The sequence below is a fragment of the Pleurodeles waltl genome, chromosome 8 (genome assembly GCF_031143425.1).
Source record: "Pleurodeles waltl isolate 20211129_DDA chromosome 8, aPleWal1.hap1.20221129, whole genome shotgun sequence".
NCBI lineage: Eukaryota > Metazoa > Chordata > Amphibia > Caudata > Salamandridae > Pleurodeles > Pleurodeles waltl.
The window spans coordinates 1358054315-1358074504 of NC_090447.1; the positions used below are offsets into that span (position 1 = coordinate 1358054315).

Here is a 20190-nt window from a genome sequence, read left to right on the forward strand (position 1 = left end):
CTCAGAACACTGCACAAAACCACATGTAGTCTTCAGCACAGAACACATTATCACTAAGTCTTTCATAAGTGGACATTAAACCCCAGTTCTGTCAGAAGTGGACACAGGTTTGATGCTGAGACCTGGACACTGAACCCCAAGCTATGGCTCCTAGAAGAGAATACTTCTGTATGAAAACTCCAGAACTGGAAACAATGTATGAAATGTCATCCTCAAAACAGGATGTGTAGGTGAGGTCTCTTGAATGACACACACAATGCTTCAGATGAACTCCCAAGAACTAGAAACAGTACACAAGTGAGGCACCCTGAAAATGCACACAATATGTTAGTGGCAGACTCAAAATGAAGTAACAGTTCTTCAAGTGAAGCTTTGCAAACTGGTAATTTTCCAAATTTCTCTACAAAACTGAGTAGAGTGCTCCCACTGAGGCCTTATCAGCGAGATCTACAGTGCACAGTGAAACACACTGGTACACACCAGGCTGGCCTTGTTTTACTGCAGATACACTATGACTTAAAAATGCCCTGGGGCAAGGAATCCTTTGTTGTGCTGTCCCAGGATGTACCTGCACAGTTCGATGTACCAAAATAACCTACGAGCCATCCATCTTCCTTATGTCATCAGTGTTTTTAAAGCGCACTAATCACCCATGACAGTATCCAGGCCCTCTATAACCAGTGTGTGAGGCCAGGGCTTATTCGAAAGGCAAGATCTTCTAATTCTTGTGAAGGACAATAGGAGAAGAGGTTGCTCGGATGTGTTATAGGAGGTCGTTCTAGGGTTAATGAGCCTGGTAATGGAAAGCACAACCCCATTATACTTTTGAGAATGTGTGAGGTGGGGTGTGTGCTAGTGAGAGATGGCAGATATTACATTTTTCTTGTCTTGGAAATTTTAAAATCCAAAATCTATGCAATACAAAGAACACTTTTCCGCTTCCAGCATAAAGCTCTGTTGCGAAGATTCCATCAGGAACAAGCCAGTTCAAAAATGTTAACTCAGAAAAGGTACTGGTAACTTTAAATTGTAAAACTCCTACCAATATTTGTTGAAGCACTATTACACAAACCAAGTAAATATGTCCTTCCTCCATCAATACCAAAGATCAAAGATAGGATTCATTACATTTCTCAAAATAATCTCCCTCAGATTTTAGCAAAGACAACTTCCTGCAGCAAAACAGTGGTTGACTATAGATGGAAGCATTATAGGTCTTTTTTCTAGGGAAAGGATCCAGACAGACACGGCCTGCTCAGAAGCAATTTTTGAGACAAACCTACCGGTGGTAAATGAAACAAATACCATAACTACCTTTAATACAGCATTTCCAAAATAAAGTTAACAGTACTACATCTGAGTAAACAGTTATGATTTGTTCAAAAGGAATTCCCTAAATTTACAAGTCTGAAAATAAAAATCAGAACTTTTGCTCCCATAAAAAGAGGCAGAAAATATATTTCAAAAGACAAGAAAACTACAGGATAGAGTATTAAACACACCACAAAATAAAATTTTAAAAATAAATAAATAAATCTACACTTAACACATCTTCTCCATAAATTCTGCCCCTACAAGAGAGCTGTATTAAATCAATCTCTAAAAAGGAAACATTGGATACCAACGTTGACTACTAATCTGTGAAGCACCCTAGAACACACTGACAAAAATGAAGGGTGGGGAGATTAGGGAAGGGAGTGTGGGGAGGAGGATTGTTATCCAAGAGATAGCATACAACACCAATGTGCTATGACAACTTAACACCAAGCATTACCAAAAAAGAAAATTCAATCCAACTCAAGAGATGCAATCATCAATATAGGTAACGGGGAAACAGGCCTGAAAGAGGAGCCACCATGTCAAATGGGGAGTATATCTTTTACACCAAAGGTTATACACCCTATTAGGAAAATGTTACTTACAGAGTAAGCATCTGTTTGTGGCTTGAAGTGCAGTAGTTTCACATGTTGTGCATACTTCTGCCATCTAGTGTTGGACCCAGTTGCCTGGAAGTAGTTTTTCTTGGAAGAAGTCTTTTGAATCACAAGGTACTTTGACTTCTCCTCTTGCTGGTAAAGCGCATGGTCATTGACTCCATTGTTAGACTGTGTTCCCTGCTTGGTGGATGAGGATCGAATGTGCAGCAAAGTGATGTATAGAGAGATACATGCCAAGAAAGAGGAAAGTGATATAGGAAGATCAATGCACACGTCACAGGCATCAGGAAAGGAAGTGAGTCTACAACACTACATGACACAAACAGATGCTTACTGGGCAAGTTACATTTTCCGTTCAATTTATGTGTGGCTGTAGATGCACATGCTGTGCACAGACAGTAAAGCACCCCTTTCAAAGGCAGTGGCTAGCCTGTGGGAGCTGCAGTAGATTGAAAAAGTGTACCAAGGTTTGCCTGGCCAACCTTGGCTTGCTGGCAGGCTAACAGATCCACACAACAATGTTTTGTAAAGGTATGTGTGTGGATCAGGTAGCTGCTTTACAGGTGTCAGCTATTGAAATGTTTCCTCAGGAAAGTGATTGAGGCTCATTTTTAGGATTGAGTGCAAATCACTCTGATCCTGGTGTAATCTCTCTGCGGGCTTTTAACCACGCCAATGTCAAGCCCATCAGTTTGGTTGGTTTGTGGGCTTGCCTGTTAAAATTAGGTTGATTTAATTAGAGAAAGGCATGCATACATCATGCCTTTTCCAGTGTTTAGCCCACCTCGAGCGCCCAGGCCAACTACAAAAAACATACAAGGCTCCATTTTTCCGTATGGTTTCTGCACTATTTTTTCTCTTTATTTCATAGGCAGCGTGATATCGCTGGGCAGTAGTCGGGCGATTTGCATGACATCGACTCTGTTACATGGATAATTGCACTTTTGCCGGTTACATGGGTAATTGCACTTTTGCCGATACATTTCACTGCAAGGGAACTTCTGTTTCCTTTTGTGTGTCTGCTTTGTGCTCATGGAGGCCGTCAGCTCGCTTATTTCAAATGGTTTTACTTTTCAGTTTGTGTGTGAAGAAAAGTCTGATTAGGAGTTTACAATGCTAATAGCTTTAACTCTGGTAAACGTGAGACCCACTGCACTGCAAATGCTTGTTTCTGAGTGGAGTGAGCTCTAGGAATAATAGCCAAGGTCCTTTAAGCTTTAGCATAGCATGACTGGATGCACCTTATAATCCACGTTACATTGCCTGATTTGGATGGGGCCTTGCCTTTGTTGGGGTTGGAGAAAGCAACAAACAGCGGTTGTGGTTTCCTAAACTGTTTAGACCTGTAAATATAGTACATGAGAGCTTGCTTAATATCCAAAATATGGAAAGCCTGTTCCGCAACAGATTTAGGTTGCAGGAAAAAGACAAGGAGGATTGGGATTAAGGTGGGTTTGTTGGTACAGAGGACAAGCCTATCCTTTGGAAGCAATGCTCTTCTAAGGTTAGTGCCTGAAAGTCACTGGCACGACTGAGTGAGTGATGGCAAACCACAAGTCTGCAAGTAGGTAGAAAGCAGACAATATCCTGCACTTTGGCTGCTGAAGGATCAGTGTGTTTTGAATTACAATAGTAGATGAACATCTTCCACCTGGCAGCTTAACAGGCACGGGCAATAGGCCTGCATGCTTGTTTGAGAATGCTCATCCATTCTGTTGAAGAATCAAGGTACCCATTTTCTAGAACCTCACAAGCCAGATCATAAGTTTGAGAGACCTGGGGTCTGGGTACCTGATTTCTCCATGGTTCTGCATAAGAAGATCCAGCTTATTGGGGAGCCTCTTGTGGGAACCACAGAGTTCAAGCAGAGTGGTGTATCCAGGTGGGAGTCACCAGAATGAGGGGTAGAGATGTCTGCCAAAGTCTCTGAACCAAAAACGGGACTGGTGGGAGAGAAGAAAAACGAAAGCAAATAGTCCTGACCAACTCATCCATAGCACATTGCCTCTGAAACATGGGGATGGGAACCTGGAGGCAAAGTTTGGGCACTGGGCATTCGGCATTTTCTGCCAGGGTGCAGAGGTTTATCTCTGGGAAACCCTAATGTTGGAAGTACTGGAGGAGTATTTGGGGCAGGAGTTGCACATCCTGCTGAGGAGGTCCACAAAGTCATTGGCCACTACCCGAGGTTACCCTGCTGGCAGATGGCTCTTGTGGTGGAGAGCCCAGTGCTAAAGCCTCTGGGCTACATGAATGAGCTAGGGAGATCAGGTGCTGCCTTGCTTCTGACACATGGCAGTCATGTTGTCTGTCTGATGAGGACTAACTTGCCCATCAAGTGGGGAAGGAGAGCTTTCAATACAAGATTAACAGCTAGCAGTTCCAGGTAAGAGATGTGGAGACCCTGTTGACTGCGTTCCCACTGGCCCTGGACAGTCAGGTCCTGTAGGTGCGTACCCCATCCTGTAGGGAAGGCGTCCATCGAAATGGTCCTCTGACTAACTGTGTTGAGAAAATGCTACCCCTACAACAGGCTGTTGGCGTCCCTCCATTGCAGAGAGCGGTCAATCAAGAGTACATCATCCCAATGGCCCTTCGCTTTACAGAACCGACGCGTCAAGCACTCCTGCAATGAACGCATGTGTAACCTGGCATAGGGCACTATGGCAATGCAGTGGGCCATCATGACGAGAGGAGCATGACTGACCATGCTTTGGTGGTCTGGATGGAAATGAGGGATTACTGTCTGGAAGGACAGTATCCTTACAGTGTTTAGATAAGCCATGCCAACTTCTGAGTTGAGGATTGCCTCCAGGCACGGCTGTATTTGGAGGGGTTGGAGGTGGGATTTTGTTGTGTTGATGGTAAACCCCACCTCGAGAAGGAGGTTTATTTTGAGTGTCTGCAGCAGTTTTGATGGGTGGGAAGGTTGAAGGGCCAGTTGTTCAGATAAGGTAAGACATGTATGCCTTATCTATGTAAATGAGCTGCTACCACCACAAGATACTTGGTGAACACCTTGGGGTGCAGTGGTGACCCTAAAGGGGAGCACCCTGAACTGGTACTGCTTTCCACTGACTACAAACCTGAGGTACTGTCCCTGTGCTGGGTGGATTAGAATGTGGAAATAGGCGTCCCCGAATCAACAGCAGCCATGAAGTCACCTTTTTGTAGCACAGAGAGGCCATCCTGAAAAGTAACCATGTGGAAATGCTCAGAAAGACTGTATTCATTTAGGGATCTGGGGTCCAAAATCGGTTGGAAGAACTATCTTTTTGGTGGAAAAGGAAACCCAGAGAGCATACTCCTGTGCCCTGCTTATGGTGTGGGACAGGTTCTATCGCCCCATTGAGAAGGAGTGTTTGGACCTCTTCTCTAATAGCTTTTGGTGTTCTGGGGAAAGTCTGTTTGCTAGGTGGAATAGTGTGAGGTGTGGAAATTAGCTCCAGACAATAACCATTTTTGATAATATCCAACACCCACTGGTCAGAGGCGCTGTTACGGAACCTTTCTAGGTGCCCTCCGACAGGTGGTGTGTGATCAGGGGGGGAGGAGAGGCAAGTCAGGGATTAGTGGTGGTAGCAGCTCCTTTGGGGGAGCCGCCTTTATCCCTACCTATTTCATTGTTGCCTCTGCAGGACCCTCTAAAGTAGCATCTTGAAGAGTACTGCTGGGCCTGTGGATGCTAGTAAGACATTGAGGCCTTGGGGGAGATGGTCTTTGAGCCTCCACAGTAGAGTGTGCAGCGAAAGGAGCAGCAAGGAATAGGATGCCCGTGGCTTTCCCCATCTCAGTATCCTTTTTTTATTTTTTCAAACATCTCTTCAACCTGCTGCCCAAACAAAAGTTGACCATTGAACAGCAGGCTGAGGACGTTTTGTTGGGCTTCTGGCTTAAAGCCAGGCATGCATACGCAGGACACTGGAGTCGATACCCTTAGCAGCAGTGTCTGTGCACCTAATGCACAGTGATGTTGGAGATCTGCTTTCCCTAAGACGATCACATCTTTATCTCGTGAAGGGGCATCACCAATAGCCTCTGAGTTAGCCTTCTTATGGGCAGTAGAGACAACTAGAAAGTCCGGAGCGAGCTGGCCACGAATGTGCAGAGGGTCAGTGGGGGAAGCTTTGTATCTTTTGTCTACACTAGGAGTAATGATCCTAGCGCGGTCATGAAAGATGTCAGGGGTGTAGCATAGCATGCCCCTGGGTATGTGGAGGTACTGGGTGGAGCGGTGGGTGGAGGACAGAGTCTCAAATAGCAGGTCCTCCTCCAAAGGCTCACTATGCAGAACCACCATGTGAAAGGAATAAGCCCTACCAATCAGGTAATGGTAGGATATGGAGTCATTAGGAGGGGAGGGACGGGCAGAGTACAGGTTGGGATCCGTGTCCCCCCGGTGGGTCAGCATCATAGAAGTTCCAGGGATCACCCTTCAGAGAAGTGTCAAAGGTATCTCCCTCTGACCCTCATTCAGACCCTTGAGGTGTATAAGGAAGAGGAAGGTTGCCTGGAGAAGTGATTGGGGTAGGTGAGCGCTGTGGAGCAGGATGCAGTGGTGGTGGGACAGCGACAGGCAAAGGGCTAGTAGCCTTGTCCACTTTCTTTCTCTGCTTGGGTGGATATGGCAAGTCCAAGGCATCTGCGAAGGACAGGCAGTCGCGCCGAGGCTTTTGGCTCTGACACTGATTTCAATGTCTAGGGTGATGGTTCCAGCTGTCGAGTCAGCTCCGAGGCAGACGGCGCTGAAGCCGTCAGCCCAGATGGTTTCTTAACCACCAAGCTGGTGCAGGCATTGCGTCCAAAGGTAGTGGTCAATGCACACCATGGCCCAAAGCCCCTAGCAGCCCAGCAGCAAGCATTTGGTGCTCCACAGTGGCTTGACGACCATTGGAAAGGGGCAGCTCTGCCTGCGAGCCGTGACAAATGGGAGGAGTAATGCACTCATGGCTGGCTGCGCAGGTGGAAAGTCCTCTATTTACAGATCAAATTTGGAGCTGCAGGGGAGAAAGCATCATCATAGGCAGCCAACAGTTGTGGTTGGTATTTTCCCTCGATGTCCTCAGGCTCCAGAGTGTCATCTTTGCTCCTACGCAACATCTTGAGATGGTGAGCAAGACGGTCACAGAGCTGAAGTCTTCAAGCCAAGATGAAGAGAAAAGAGGAATGTGACTGTGATACAATACCTACTGAGTGAAGGAACCAGCGTAGACTGAACAGATCACCATGAAGGTGTTGAACCAGAGCACAGGTCCAAACCCGTTGGTGGAAAGACAACAATGGAGTCAAAGACCATGCAAATTACCAGCAACAGGAGGAGTCACAGTACCTTGTTACTCAAAAGAAAAACAACTTGCACAATCTGGGCCTAATACTAGATGGCAGGAGTATGAACAGAATGTATATCTACAGCCACACATGCCTTGAACATACAGGTCTCCCAAAATAAGCAAAATACACCTGACAGACTATTCAAGTCTAGAAGGGACTTTATCCCAGAACCCAAAGGTTAATAGGTGAATGTATTTCCCGAAAATACATATCCTACAATGAAGCATACAGAGAAACCAGCAACATCCATAAACTAGTAGGATTTTCGTAAAAATTAATGTACTGTTGCTACATACATAAACATACCCACAAGTGAGCCTTGGAAGTCCTTGAAATCTAACCAGAAAACAGGTAAACACCAGGCAGTGTGCCTAAAGATAAGCCTGGACCTACCAAAAATTGCTTGAAAAATGTTAGCTGTTCTGAAGTAATCTCCCAGGAGAAAAATACTTCACTTCATGAGGGAGAGCAACTAAGCTCGCTTGATCCTTCCTGCAATGTGAGATGTTAAGGAAAGGGCGATGTTAATGGTGAATCCCACAGATTTTGCAATGTCTGTCAACTCCTTGTGGGGTGGAGTCTAGTAGGATTAGGTCAGTCTGGCAATCTGAGGTGGTTTGGGTCTGATGGCAAACAGGAGTGAATTCACTCTTTGGAATTTAAGTCTCAGTACGTTGCTAGTTAGGATATTTTTAGGCAGAGTTAAGGAAGGATGGTTATGGATGCTGTGGTCAGCAAGAATGTATTCAACAGATTCCATATAAAAGTTAAAGACGATGAAAGAAAGGATTTGACCCTTGGGTGCTCGGCAGGAGGTGGAGCATGTCTGCGGTCATATGGATCTATCTGTATAAGCCTCCTATTCAAAGAAAAATAATAATCAAGAAAGCAGTTGTCTCCCTGCTCCAGGAGCACCTTAGCAAGGATAATCTTCTACGGGACTACCAATCCAGCTTCAGTCCAAGTTGCAGCACTGAAACAGCCACACACTCCACAGTTAGTTGAAAAAGCCTTCCTACTCAACTACTGGAATGACCCCATCTTCCAGTCCTGCTGGACTCTTTGCATTGTGTGGGCTATCCTGCTGGGATTAACATCAGGAACACACAAATGTAAGTTTCAGACATTCTGGAAACTGTTCACATCCTTCCTCACCAACCAATAATAGGGTGAAAACGAATGAGGTTGTCTAGGTCCAGACATCGTTTCTTTAGCAGGGTAAGTATCCGGACCTGTCTTAAGGTTATATGGTAATTTCCCTTGGCTTAGGGAGGCATTCCCAATGTGAAGAACTGGTGTAAAAGCCTTTCCTTGAATTTATGTGATGAGGGAAGGAGGGATGTGGCCTTCAAAGGAGGAATCCTTGAGAAAGTTCAGGGCATTGGTGAAATCCATCTGCGAGACTAGATTGAAGGAGCCACTTTCTGTGATAAAGCAGTAGTGTGTGGCTGGAAGTAAGGGTGCCATGCAAGTGGTAATGATGGTGGATATGATGTCGTTTTTTTTGGCAAAGAAGAGAATTAGGTCATTTCTGGGAAAGGATGACTGCAGTGTTTTAAAGTCATGAAAGGGGCTTTGCTGCTACTTGATGCCTCCTCACTAATGGTGCTCTTGTTATAAGAGAATTTAACTGAGATGAGGGATGGCAGTTAGAAGGAAGTATTTTGAGTGGGGTGAAGTCATCCAGGAGATTTGAGCTATTCCAATACTTTTCTATGGTATATTTATTAAAGCACTTGTGTGTGCCAGGGTGCTGAGCTATAGGACTTGAGTGGTCGGGTTTTCAGTGAAGCATAAATAGATGCCTTTGATTAATTGGTGACATGTTATTTTTCATCTTTTCAGTTGTCATACAATTGTGAAGGGGAAGGCAAAGTAGTCGATCAAGTGCCGGTTATAGCCGTCTGTCAAATGATATTAGGGAGTGCTGATAGGATGAGCTACTGTGTTGCCTATGGAGTGGGTTGAGTTAGTGGTGAGTAGTTTTATATATAGTATGTTGAGATGTGAGTAGAAGGCCTCCTTACTACATTTTATGTTGTAGTTGCAAGCGAGGTTAATGTTCAAGGACAGGGAATGCAGAGGTGATGTCTGAAATTTCTTCCTGAAGTGCTTGCTTGGTCCAGGTAGTCAGTTGATCAGATGAAAGGAAGTTGTTTCGGAGGTTGATGGGGGTGTGGGGGGATATAGGACAGTAGCTTGAAAGACTTATGTGGTAGAGCTGCTTAGAGTTCAGGACCAGGATAGCCTAAGTATAATGAAGTCCTTCTCATGCTTTGAGTGTGTGGTGTACTGTGTCGCATGCTATAACCATTGAGGAGGTGGACATCCAGGATGTGTGTAAAGGAGGATGTGAACCAGGTTTACGTGATGAGGGCATCCAGGTTGAGTTGGATGATGTCTGGAGTGTATGACTGCAGAGTGTGCATTGATGAGCATCAACTGAGTAAATTGTATTGCATGTGGTGGTGGTGGGGGGGGGGGGCTGTGTTCTAGTAAGTGGGATTTAAATGACTTGGTGGTGTTAGGTGTGCAAATGGGGTGAATGTGTTTGGGTAGGAGTGTGGGAATGGTGTGAACACATGATAAAGCCAGTTTACCTGAAGCAGGATTCAAGGCCATAGGTTTGTTTAGCTCTAAAAAGGTGATGCCCTTCATCCGGGGATGTCTGCAAGAGCTGACCAAAAGTAGGCGTAGGTAGGTAATGAAGATGTTAAACAGTGGAGTCACTTCCCGTAGAAATGTATGCTGGGAAATCTGGAGACTGCTTCTTTCATAGATGGACGCTCAGATATGAGGTCCTGCAAGGTTTCTTTTAAAGCAGTGGTTTCCAACCTGTGGTCCGGGGACCCCTAAGAGTCTGCAAAGCCTCCTCAGGGGGTCCGCGACTGCTTAGAAAATTAAATAATATTAACAGATTAGGTCTTCAGCTTTCAGTAATGACTCAGTAAGAGGTCCCCGGATACCTATAATGATTCAGTGGGGGGTCCCCAGGTTCCATTAGTTATAAAGTGGGGGTCCACAGATGTCAAAAGGTTGGGAACCACTGTTCTAAAGATGGTTTTGTCTGAAAGCCAGTAATGTTACTTCCCGTTGAGATGGTTGCTGTTAATGAGATGTAGCAGAGGGAAAAAGGGCCATGGTAAGCACAACAAACCAAACTGGTGACTCGCAGCACTGGTGCGAAACAGCAGGCTACGTAACCTGAAGGGTCAGGGCACTAACTGCTTTTTCTCGTAGCACAGACACTCACTCATGATACACATCGCAGAACTCAACATTCTGGCATAAAATGCTCTTTTATACTGGATTCAAAGGGTGCGTATTAGAGTTATTACTCACGAGCACATCTAAATATCTAAACTCTTAAGACTAGATTTATGAAATTAAAAGGGTTTATTTCTCAACTTGAATGTGTATTATGATGTAATAAACCCAAACTTTTTCATGAAAAAAAAATGCATTTTAAAAGGAATCTTCAGCTTTTTGTCCAAGAAATAACTTTTTCAGCGTCATGTAATAATCATTAAGGTATTGCTGATACAAAATGTGCTGTACTTTCTCTGAAAAAGGCATCTGAACACATCAAGGCCTCAAGCAACTACTGTGGGCTCCGGTTGGATCTCAATTTTGATCGTTTCCTACCACATAGGTTAACTTTTACATAAAAATTCTGCCCTTGCTACGGTCGTAAAACCCATTTACTGAATATAAGAATCATCGCACTTAATATGGAAACATAGCCCGTTTATCCACAAACACAGGTCTCTGTAATTTTCCTTCCACTTCGGATTTTAATAAATGTAGATTGCAAACCACATATGTTTATAAATTTTAAAACCGAAATAAATATCTATTAAAGTCTCTATCGCCATCCCCAAAGCAATGTCTTGTTAAAAAGAGGCTATTTATTTTTTTGGTTTACCTGTTGTAGGACTCATGAGATTCTGCTGCACTGCAGGGCTGGTGGGTGCTGTAACATTCATCTGTGAAAGCATGGCCTTTCTGGGGTCCTGCCACGTTGTAGTCTGATCAATGTGACTAATAAAAGAAAGAATCAACGGGTTACACAATCGTGATTTTTTCCTGTTACTTGATGCAGCAATATTACAAATCAACAGTACCACGAGAAGAGTAAAGAAATTAACACTCGCAACCAAGACAAATCTAAACTCAAACCTTGGTTGCCTAAGGACACAACTTACGAGTAAGTTTCCATGGCACCTACATTTCCAGTAATTGGTAGTAACATTCACCTACGTTTATACTAGTTTGATATTCGACAATTGAAGAGGGCCATACAGTATAGTGCAAACGTCTAAGCCTGGTTTGTATATGCAGGCCTCGGAAAATCACAAAAATATTATCAGACCTGCAGGTCCTGTAACCTGAATAATCTACTCCACCTAACTGTTAAGTACTTGACCTGTAACAGGTGTCAATTTGTGTGATCTTAAGCAAATATTTTATTTTATAGAGCTGCTTTTTTCTTCACTATCATATATGAGAGCACCTTCAAATACAGTTCAGCATTTCTGCTGTACAAAAGGCTTTTCTTTGATTTAACAGTCTAAAAGTTTAGTCCATGCATAAGAATCTAGCTAACAGATGGGGTACACATGACCCCTGACTTGCTTCTGATTTCCCTAATAGCATTACCATCGGGGCAGAGGCAGGAATGCTTCTCAGTTCGTTTAAAAACTCACTTTTATTAAATATGTGTAGGAAGTTGGCTCTGTATGCACTATTTCAAAGTAAGGAATAGTATGCACAGAGTCCAAGGGTTCCCCTTAGAGGTAAGATAGTGGCAAAAAGAGATAATACTAATGCTCTATTTTGTAGTAGTGTGGTCGAGCAGTAGGCTTATCAAAGGAGTAGTGTTAGGCATTTGTTGTACATACACACAGGCAATATATGAGGAACACACACTCAGAGACAATTCCAGGCCAATAGGTTTTGTTATAGAAAAATATATTTTCTAAGTTTATTTTAAGAACCACAGGTTCAAATTCTACATGTAATATCTCATTTGAAAGGTATTGCAGGTAAGTACTTTAGGAACTTTGAATAATCACAATAGCATATATACTTTTTATATAAAACACATTTAGCTGTTTTAAAAGTGGACACAGTGCAATTTTCACAGTTCCTGGGGGAGGTAAAGTAATGTTAGTTCTTGCAGGTAAGTAAACCACCTACGGGGTTCAAATTGGGGTCCAAGGTAGCCCACCGTTGGGGGTTCAGAGCAACCCCAAAGTTACCACACCAGCAGCTCAGGGCCGGTCAGGTGCAGAGTTCAAAGTGGTGCCCAAAACGCATAGGCTTCAATGGAGAGAAGGGGATGCCCCGGTTCCAGTCTGCCAGCAGGTAAGTACCCGCGTCTTCGGAGGGCAGACCAGGGGGGTAAATAGGGCACCGGGGGGGGGGGGGAAACAAGCTCAAACAAAAAGTACACCCTCAGCGGCACTGGGGCGGCCGGGTGCAGTGTGCAAACGCGTCGGGTTTCCAATGGATTTCAAGGAGAGACCAAGGGGTCTCTTCAGCGGTGCAGGCAGGCAAGGGGGGGGGGCTCCTCGGGGTAGCCACCACCTGGGCAAGGGAGAGGGCCTCCTGGGGGTCACTCCTGCACTGGAGTTCCGATCCTTCAGGTGCTGGGGGCTGCGGGTGCAGGGTCTTTTCCAGCCGTCGGGATTTTAGAGTCAGGCAGTCGCGGTCAGGGGGAGCCTCGGGATTCCCTCTGCAGGCGTCGCTGTGGGGGCTCAGGGGGGACAACTTTGGTTACTCACAGTCTCTGAGTCGCCGGAGGGTCCTCCCTGAGGTGTTGGTTCTCCACCAGTCGAGTCGGGGTCACCGGGTGCAGTGTTGCAAGTCTCACGCTTCTTGCGGGGATTGCAGGGGTCTTTAAATCTGCTCCTCTGAAACAAAGTTGCAGTCTTTTTGTAACAGGGCCGCTGTCCTCAGGAGTTTCTTGTTCCTCTTGAAGCAGGGCAGTCCTCTGAGGATTCAGAGGTCGCTGGTCCTGGAGAAAGCGTCGCTGGAGCAGGTTTCTTTAGAAGGCAGGAGACAGGCCGGTAGGACTGGGGCCAAAGCAGTTGGTGTCTTCTTTCTTCTTCTGCAGTGGTTTTCAGCTCAGCAGTCTTCTTCTTCGGTAAGTTGCAGGAATCCCCATTCTTAGGTTCAGGGGAGCCCTTAAATACTAAATTTAAGGGCGTGTTTAGGTCTGGGGGGTTAGTAGCCAATGGCTACTAGCCCTGAGGGTGGGTACACCCTCTTTGTGCCTCCTCCCAAGGGGAGGGGGTCACATTCCTATCCCTATTGGGAGAATCCTCCATCTGCAAGATGGAGGATTTCTAAAAGTTAGAGTCACTTCAGCTCAGGACACCTTAGGGGCTGTCCTGACTGGCCAGTGACTCCTCCTTGTTATTCTCATTATCTCCTCTGGCCTTGCCGCCAAAAGTGGGGCCGTGGCCGGAGGGGGCGGGCAACTCCACTAGCTGGAGTGCCCTGCGGTGCTGGAACAAAGGGGGTAAGCCTTTGAGGCTCACCGCCAGGTGTTACAGCTCCTGCCTGGGGGAGGTGATAGCATCTCCACCCAGTGCAGGCTTTGTTACAGGCCACAGAGTGACAAAGGCACTCTCCCCATGTGGCCAGCAACATGTCTCGAGTGTGGCAGGCTGCTAGAACCAGTCAGCCTACACAGGTAGTTGGATTAGGTTTCAGGGGACACCTCTAAGGTGACCTCTGGGGTGTATTTTACAATAAAGTGTACACTGGCATCAGTGTGCATTTACTGTGCTGAGGAGTTTGATACCAAACTTCCCAGTTTTCAGTGTAGCCATTATGGTGCTGTGGAGTCCGTGTTTGACAGACTCCCAGACCATATACTCTTATGGCTACCCTGCACTTACAATGTCTAAGGTTTGGCTTAGACACTGTAGGGGCACAGTGCTCATGCACTGGTGCCCTCACCTATGGTATAGTGCACCCTGCCTTAGGGCTGTAAGGCCTACTAGAGGGGTGACTTATCTATACTGCATAGGCAGTGTGAGGTTGGCATGGCACCATGAGGGGAGTGCCATGTCGACTTACTCGTTTTGTTCTCATCAGCACACACAAGCTGGCAAGCAGTGTGTCTGTGCTGAGTGAGGGATCCCTAGGGTGGCATAAGATATGCTGCAGCCCTTAGAAACCTTCCCTGGCATCAGGGCCCTTGGTACCAGAGGTACCAGTTACAAGGGACTTACCTGGATGCCAGGGTGTGCCAATTGTGGAATCAAAAGTACAGGTTAGGGAAAGAACACTGGTGCTGGGGCCTGGTTAGCAGGCCTCAGCACACTTTCAATTCAAAACATAGCATCAGCAAAGGCAAAAAGTCAGGGGGTAACCATGCCAAGGAGGCATTTCCTTACAATATGTTACTAAAGCATGGTGCAGTACTGCACAGTCATTACCAGACAGCACATTTTCTGTTGAAATGGCCACAAGCATTCCCACTAACAAGCAGTTTTACTGCTAAAACTGTATAGCGCATGAACAATCTGTTGAAATTGGGCTTCAGAAAAAATATTTACCATTTGTACATCACTAAGTAAAAAGTGATCAGATTTGTTTTCATCTTAATACAATTTTTGTTATCACAGTATTACAAAAGATGTGCTTTCATACCTACTGAATTATATTAAAAATAAACTGACTGCACAGTTCACGTACAATCTATTTAGATGATGCGTGTTAAAAAGAAGCCTGACATCCTACAGCTTTTTATTTCACACTGTAAAGCACGACTGTCAGACAATTAACTTTTCAAAATCTTCTACTTTTGCAGTTGGAAAAAGAAAAGTAATCGCAAATAGACAAACTGACTTAACCTAGATCTCTGAATGCAGAGCACATGTGACGAGGTAAAAACAAAATGTTAAGGCATTTTATTGCTCATTTAATTTCAGTGAACAGAACACCTGTTCTTTATCTGCTCGCCAGAACAGGCCAGCAGGCCATCAAAATATGATAAAATTAGGCTCATTGCGAGTGGGCAAGCAGATTTATTGAGGCCTGAATATTATATCTAATGTTTCCTTGCATTTAGTCAATCCCTGCAATGCTTCGCCAAGACCACAAGTCATTTGTTAATTGAGAGGAATGGTTGGGGAAGTTGGTATATGGTTTGGAGAATTGCCTTCATGTGAATGGCTATAGAAAGGGTTTCATTTGACAGCAAGCTTTTCAGTGGGGTGTAGTTATTATTGTGGAGGCTCACTTCTTAAGTCCATTTCATAAAAGGTAAATGGATTAAACAATAGTATCAAGAGAGGGATAGTTCCAGATATATTCTGAGGTTAATACCTTTTTTTGTATTATGTAGGAGACACCTGCATTAGGCTAAGTGGTATTTGCAGTAGAATTCCCCTTTGGTTGAACTAAGCAGCACATATACATTTGAATTCACATAGGAGATGGAGCACAGTTTCTCTTTACAATGAGTTACAATAAATTCAAGCACAAGCCAGGAGTCCGGCAACCTACAAGTCTTGTACTGTGTTCATGAACCACATTATGTTAATGGACAGTACCTTTTATAGCTGTATAACCTTAAAGAACAATTTAGTTTTCCTGCTCTAGCGCAGCAGTTCTTAACCTGAGGTCCGGGATCCCCTTATGGGTCTGTGCTGCCAACTCAAAGGGTCAGCGATGTTAAGAAAATTAAATATTAAAAGATTAATAAAGAGTATATAAAGGAAAGTAGCAAAATTTCAAAATTTTAAATGTTCTGCAAATGTGAAGGAATTTGAAATTGAAGGCTAAAAATTAATTTATTATCAAGTGCATCAAACAGAATAATTTATGGACAATGGGTGGCCTCAGCTGAAATGAATTTTTATATTTGTGAATTAAATAAAACATTTCATCATTTGTGTATTTGTTTGAGGAAGGCTTGTTTGTGTATTGTTTAATATTGTTTTGCAGTTCAAATCATAAAAATTGCCTAGGCCAGGTTCCACAGATTCTAATACTGACTCAGTGGGGGCAGGAGGGCTCAGATTCAAATAATGATTTAGTGGGAGACCACAGATGTCAACATTTTAAGAACTGCTGCTCTACGGAGCGTGGCAAAGCCAGCAAACATTGCAGTTGCTCCATGAGAGAGCCCTGCTTCCTATGTAGGGCATTCGCCTGAAACCACGGCTCCCCAGGGGTCAGGCAACCCTGGTCAAGCTTTAACAGCAGCTGAAACCAACCACTGTACCACCCAAGAGGGCTGGTGCATGAGTGGCACCTTAACAGCAGGAGGTGATGGATGGGCCCCGTGCCAAAACACAGTGGAGATGAGGCACGGCCGTGAAGGAGACTGGTATTAGCACAACCCCCACAGCCCAGAGGTGCTGGCAAGGAGGGCTTCCTTTATGGGGCACGACCGTCTACAACTGCCAATCGACACAGCATGATGCGTCACCATGCCCGGGACTGATGTTGCCAGAAGGTGGGGCCTGTGCGGAGAGGCTGCACAAACCTCAAAGCCAGGATAGAGGCCTCCAGAGTCCAGACTACTTCAGAGGACGATGTCACTGTGGGAGCTGCAGAGGGCCCAAAGGCAACGGACCTTGCACCCCACATCTGCATTAAGGACCGCCCAGGGGAGAGAGAGGTAGGGCTGATGGACCACAGAGGCCGAGAGGTTGGCGGTGGTACCTGGTGAGTGGTGCCCCCCATCCCCCCAGCCAGCACTGGAGTGAAGTGAGCGGCAGAGGGGGAAGGGGGGTCACACTTCTACTACAATCTTTCCCAGGTTTGGAAGGCAGCTGCCCTAAGGGACGCAGGGGGCTATGGGGGCACCCCTGAGCCTGAAGGCCTTCAAACCCATCCATACCCAGGAAGGTCCCCTACTACACCAACCCTAGTATTGGGATTGGGAATCATCGCTGAGGCCCAAAGACCATAACTCCAGAGCTGGGTGTCTCCTAAGGCGGAGCCCTACTCAGCTGGGGTCCATGAATAGACTAGCCTTAGACCTCTGAGAAGGCCTGGGAACCCGGTCATTTGCGCTGGACTGTTTTTTTTTTGTTTTTTTTTACTCTGGCCCTCACCCTGCTGGAGGGTGCTGGCCCCACAGTGAGCTTTAGAGGCAGAAGGATCAAGCGGAAGTCCTTGGGGATGGCTACAGACCTGGCACTTGCCTATGCCTTAGCAGCACAAAAGGATGATGGACATGGCTGGGTCCAAACTGAAACGGCATGGGTAGCAAAAAAACAATGGATTTAGGCCCAGATCTCTGTACTGGGGGGTGAATGTTTGATATTTTTCAGCATTCCGTTCATCACTTGTTCTTTTTGCATTTGCTGCCCCAAGTGGGAAGGGTATGCCCAGACGTGGGTCCTGTGCTCCTCATGCCACTGGAATCAAGCTAGCCTGGCTGATGAAGGGTGATACCTTGAAACCGGTCCTAGTATGCTTGGTTCCAGTCCAGGGAGGACCTGGCTTGGCAGTTCGGGCTGGACTGTTCCCATGGGGGAACAGGGTCAAGACTGATTTGCATATGGCTGGGTCCAAACTAGAACGGCATGGTCTCTGTACTGGGGGTAATTGTTTGACATTGCTCAGCATTTCGTCCATCACTTGTCTATGCCTTGACAGGTCAGAAGTGAGACAATTTGTTTTTTCCCCCCACTTTCTCTTCCACCAAGCAGGGGTCCCTGCAGGACTGGTGGAGGACTACTCACATTGAGGGGGGTACCAACCTCACAGTGTAATGGGCACAGACCGGGCCCCAGAACGAGTGTGAGATGCCACGCTTGGCAATAGGAAGTAGTGGAATCCCTCACCAGCTCTGACATACAGTGACCTTGCTTCACCTGGGCCGCATCATCGCAAGAGACAAACCAGTGGCCGCTGCCTCACAACAGAAAATTGACAAATACACTAATCATAAGTTTGACACAGGAGTGGCTGGCATAGTTGGGGGTGGCCCCCACCACATGACAATGCACAGACTTGCATACTTCACGCAATCTAGGACCTCAAGGTCACCTTGGAAGGCAAGATGGAGGAATTCAAGGTTGACTTGGCATTAATCAGACAAGACCTCCGGAATACTACCCATAGTGTTACAGAAGTGGAGGGTAGGTTGTCCGAGACTGAAGACGCAGTCAAATCGTGCAAGGAATACTTAGACAGTCTGCAACGTATGGTGGGACAACTGGAGGCCTACACTGAGGACACGGAGGGGAGGTCAAGACATAATAAATTACTCATTGTGGGCATCCCTGAAGGGGCACAGGGCTCTGCCCGCACTAAATTCATGTGGGACTGGCTGTTGAGGTGGAAGTATCAAACTGTTTTATCATTGATTGGGTGCACAGATCTTTGACCACTAAGCCTTCGGAGGGTCCCAGGCCTCTTCCAATCATCGTAAGAGTGCTCAACTATACTGATCGGGACTCTGTTCTCAGGGTGGCATGCAAGGCCGGTCAGCTGACCTACCATTCCTCCTATATGATGATCTTCCCGGACTATACCCTGAAGGTGCAGCAGCAACGGTGCTCTTTCCAAGAGGCAAAACAAAAACTGAGAGCTATGGCGGTAGACCACTTATATGTTTCTGTTCCCAGCCCGCTAAAAGTTCATTTTCCAGGGAAAATCCTTTCGGACTCTCCTGAGGCAGTCTGGGACTGGACTGAGGAGGACCCCACGTGACTTATCACAGATCCTTCACTTCTGGAGTGGGGTAGGAGTGCGGGAGGAAATGGAGGGCTTCCAAAAGAATGGCACACAGCTCTGAGGAAATGGCCAGTCCTTGGGTCCTGAACACTCAAGTCAAAGGAGGACCTAGCTGCATTGATTAAATTAAATATGTATGTTATACACATTTAATTTAATGTTTCACTGCAAGCACTGCTGGCTACTCCGTGAAGTGAAGTATGGGGCACAAGTAATCGGAGCTTCATAACATGATTTATATCTGCATGGTAGTTTCGTTAAACTGTTAGCCAGGTGTTCAGACCCTCTATTTTAGCTGGGTATGGCTTTAGCTGCAAAGGGGGCGTTTGGGCGGTTGGACGGTAGGGGTGATACACATCACAAGTTAACCCTGTTGCCTCAGTCCCTAGTCACACTACGACAGATACTTCCAGTTCACAAAGTATTGGGGGGGGCTCTGAGGTTTGGGGGTATTGCTCTTGCTTCCTTTTCAGGTGACAGGCATGGTGACAGGCATGGATGCACGTTGGACACACGAGATCCTTAGGTGCAACAAATTATCACATTTAAAACATGATGGAACCCACTCCTCAAAGGGCCTGTACGCAGGGAAATACACTTAAAGTCCTATCATGGAAGTGAACGGGATGCTGGACAAAATCAAAAAAAGGGGCAGTTCTCAAGGCAACCTTGGACATAGTAATGCTCCAGAAACCCAATCTCATGGGCCCCTTCCTGGCCTGCAGAGAGAAGTCCATCTCTCCCCTTGTCAGAGAAGGAGAGCCACAGGATAACAGCCCACTGTCTCTGAGGGACCTTTGTACCTTACAGGCCCCTCTCCAGAACACCGAACCACTTTTATATGTCATCCTCCATCTTGTGAGGGGGTACACAACCTTGTTTAGATTTCTGGAGTCAAAAGAGTCCTCCCTGGCCCTAGGCTCCCTGAAACTAAAGCTGCTGCCACCATGGGGTGTTATCCCCAAGCCCTGTCTCTTTCTCTCCACTGCTAAGGCCTCCCTGTCCAGGGCTAGCTGTTGCTGCCTCAGCTTGGCCTCCTCTAGTCTCAGCTGTCTGAGTTCCCAATCTAGGGAATCTTCCCTTGGAGATGAGCAGTGTGTCCCCTTGGAAACTGAGATGACATGAGAGTGAGCAGAGGAGGATCTGTCCCTATTTCTAGTGACCCTTTAAACTAACCCTCTGGGCACAAAGGGGGCCCTACTGTTATGGC

General features: G+C 46.0%; 1 protein-coding gene across 4 annotated transcripts in view; it reads right to left on the bottom strand.

The window, feature by feature from the left end:
- Window positions 1-20190, bottom strand: part of YAP1 (Yes1 associated transcriptional regulator) — a 223449-nt gene that overhangs the window by 128415 nt on the left and 74844 nt on the right. For all 4 annotated transcript variants that reach the window (XM_069202373.1, XM_069202372.1, XM_069202374.1 and 1 more), the window contains exon 3: window positions 11194-11309. In XM_069202373.1, the coding sequence (XP_069058474.1) occupies window positions 11194-11309 (116 nt within the window). The remainder of the gene's footprint in view (window positions 1-11193; window positions 11310-20190) is intronic.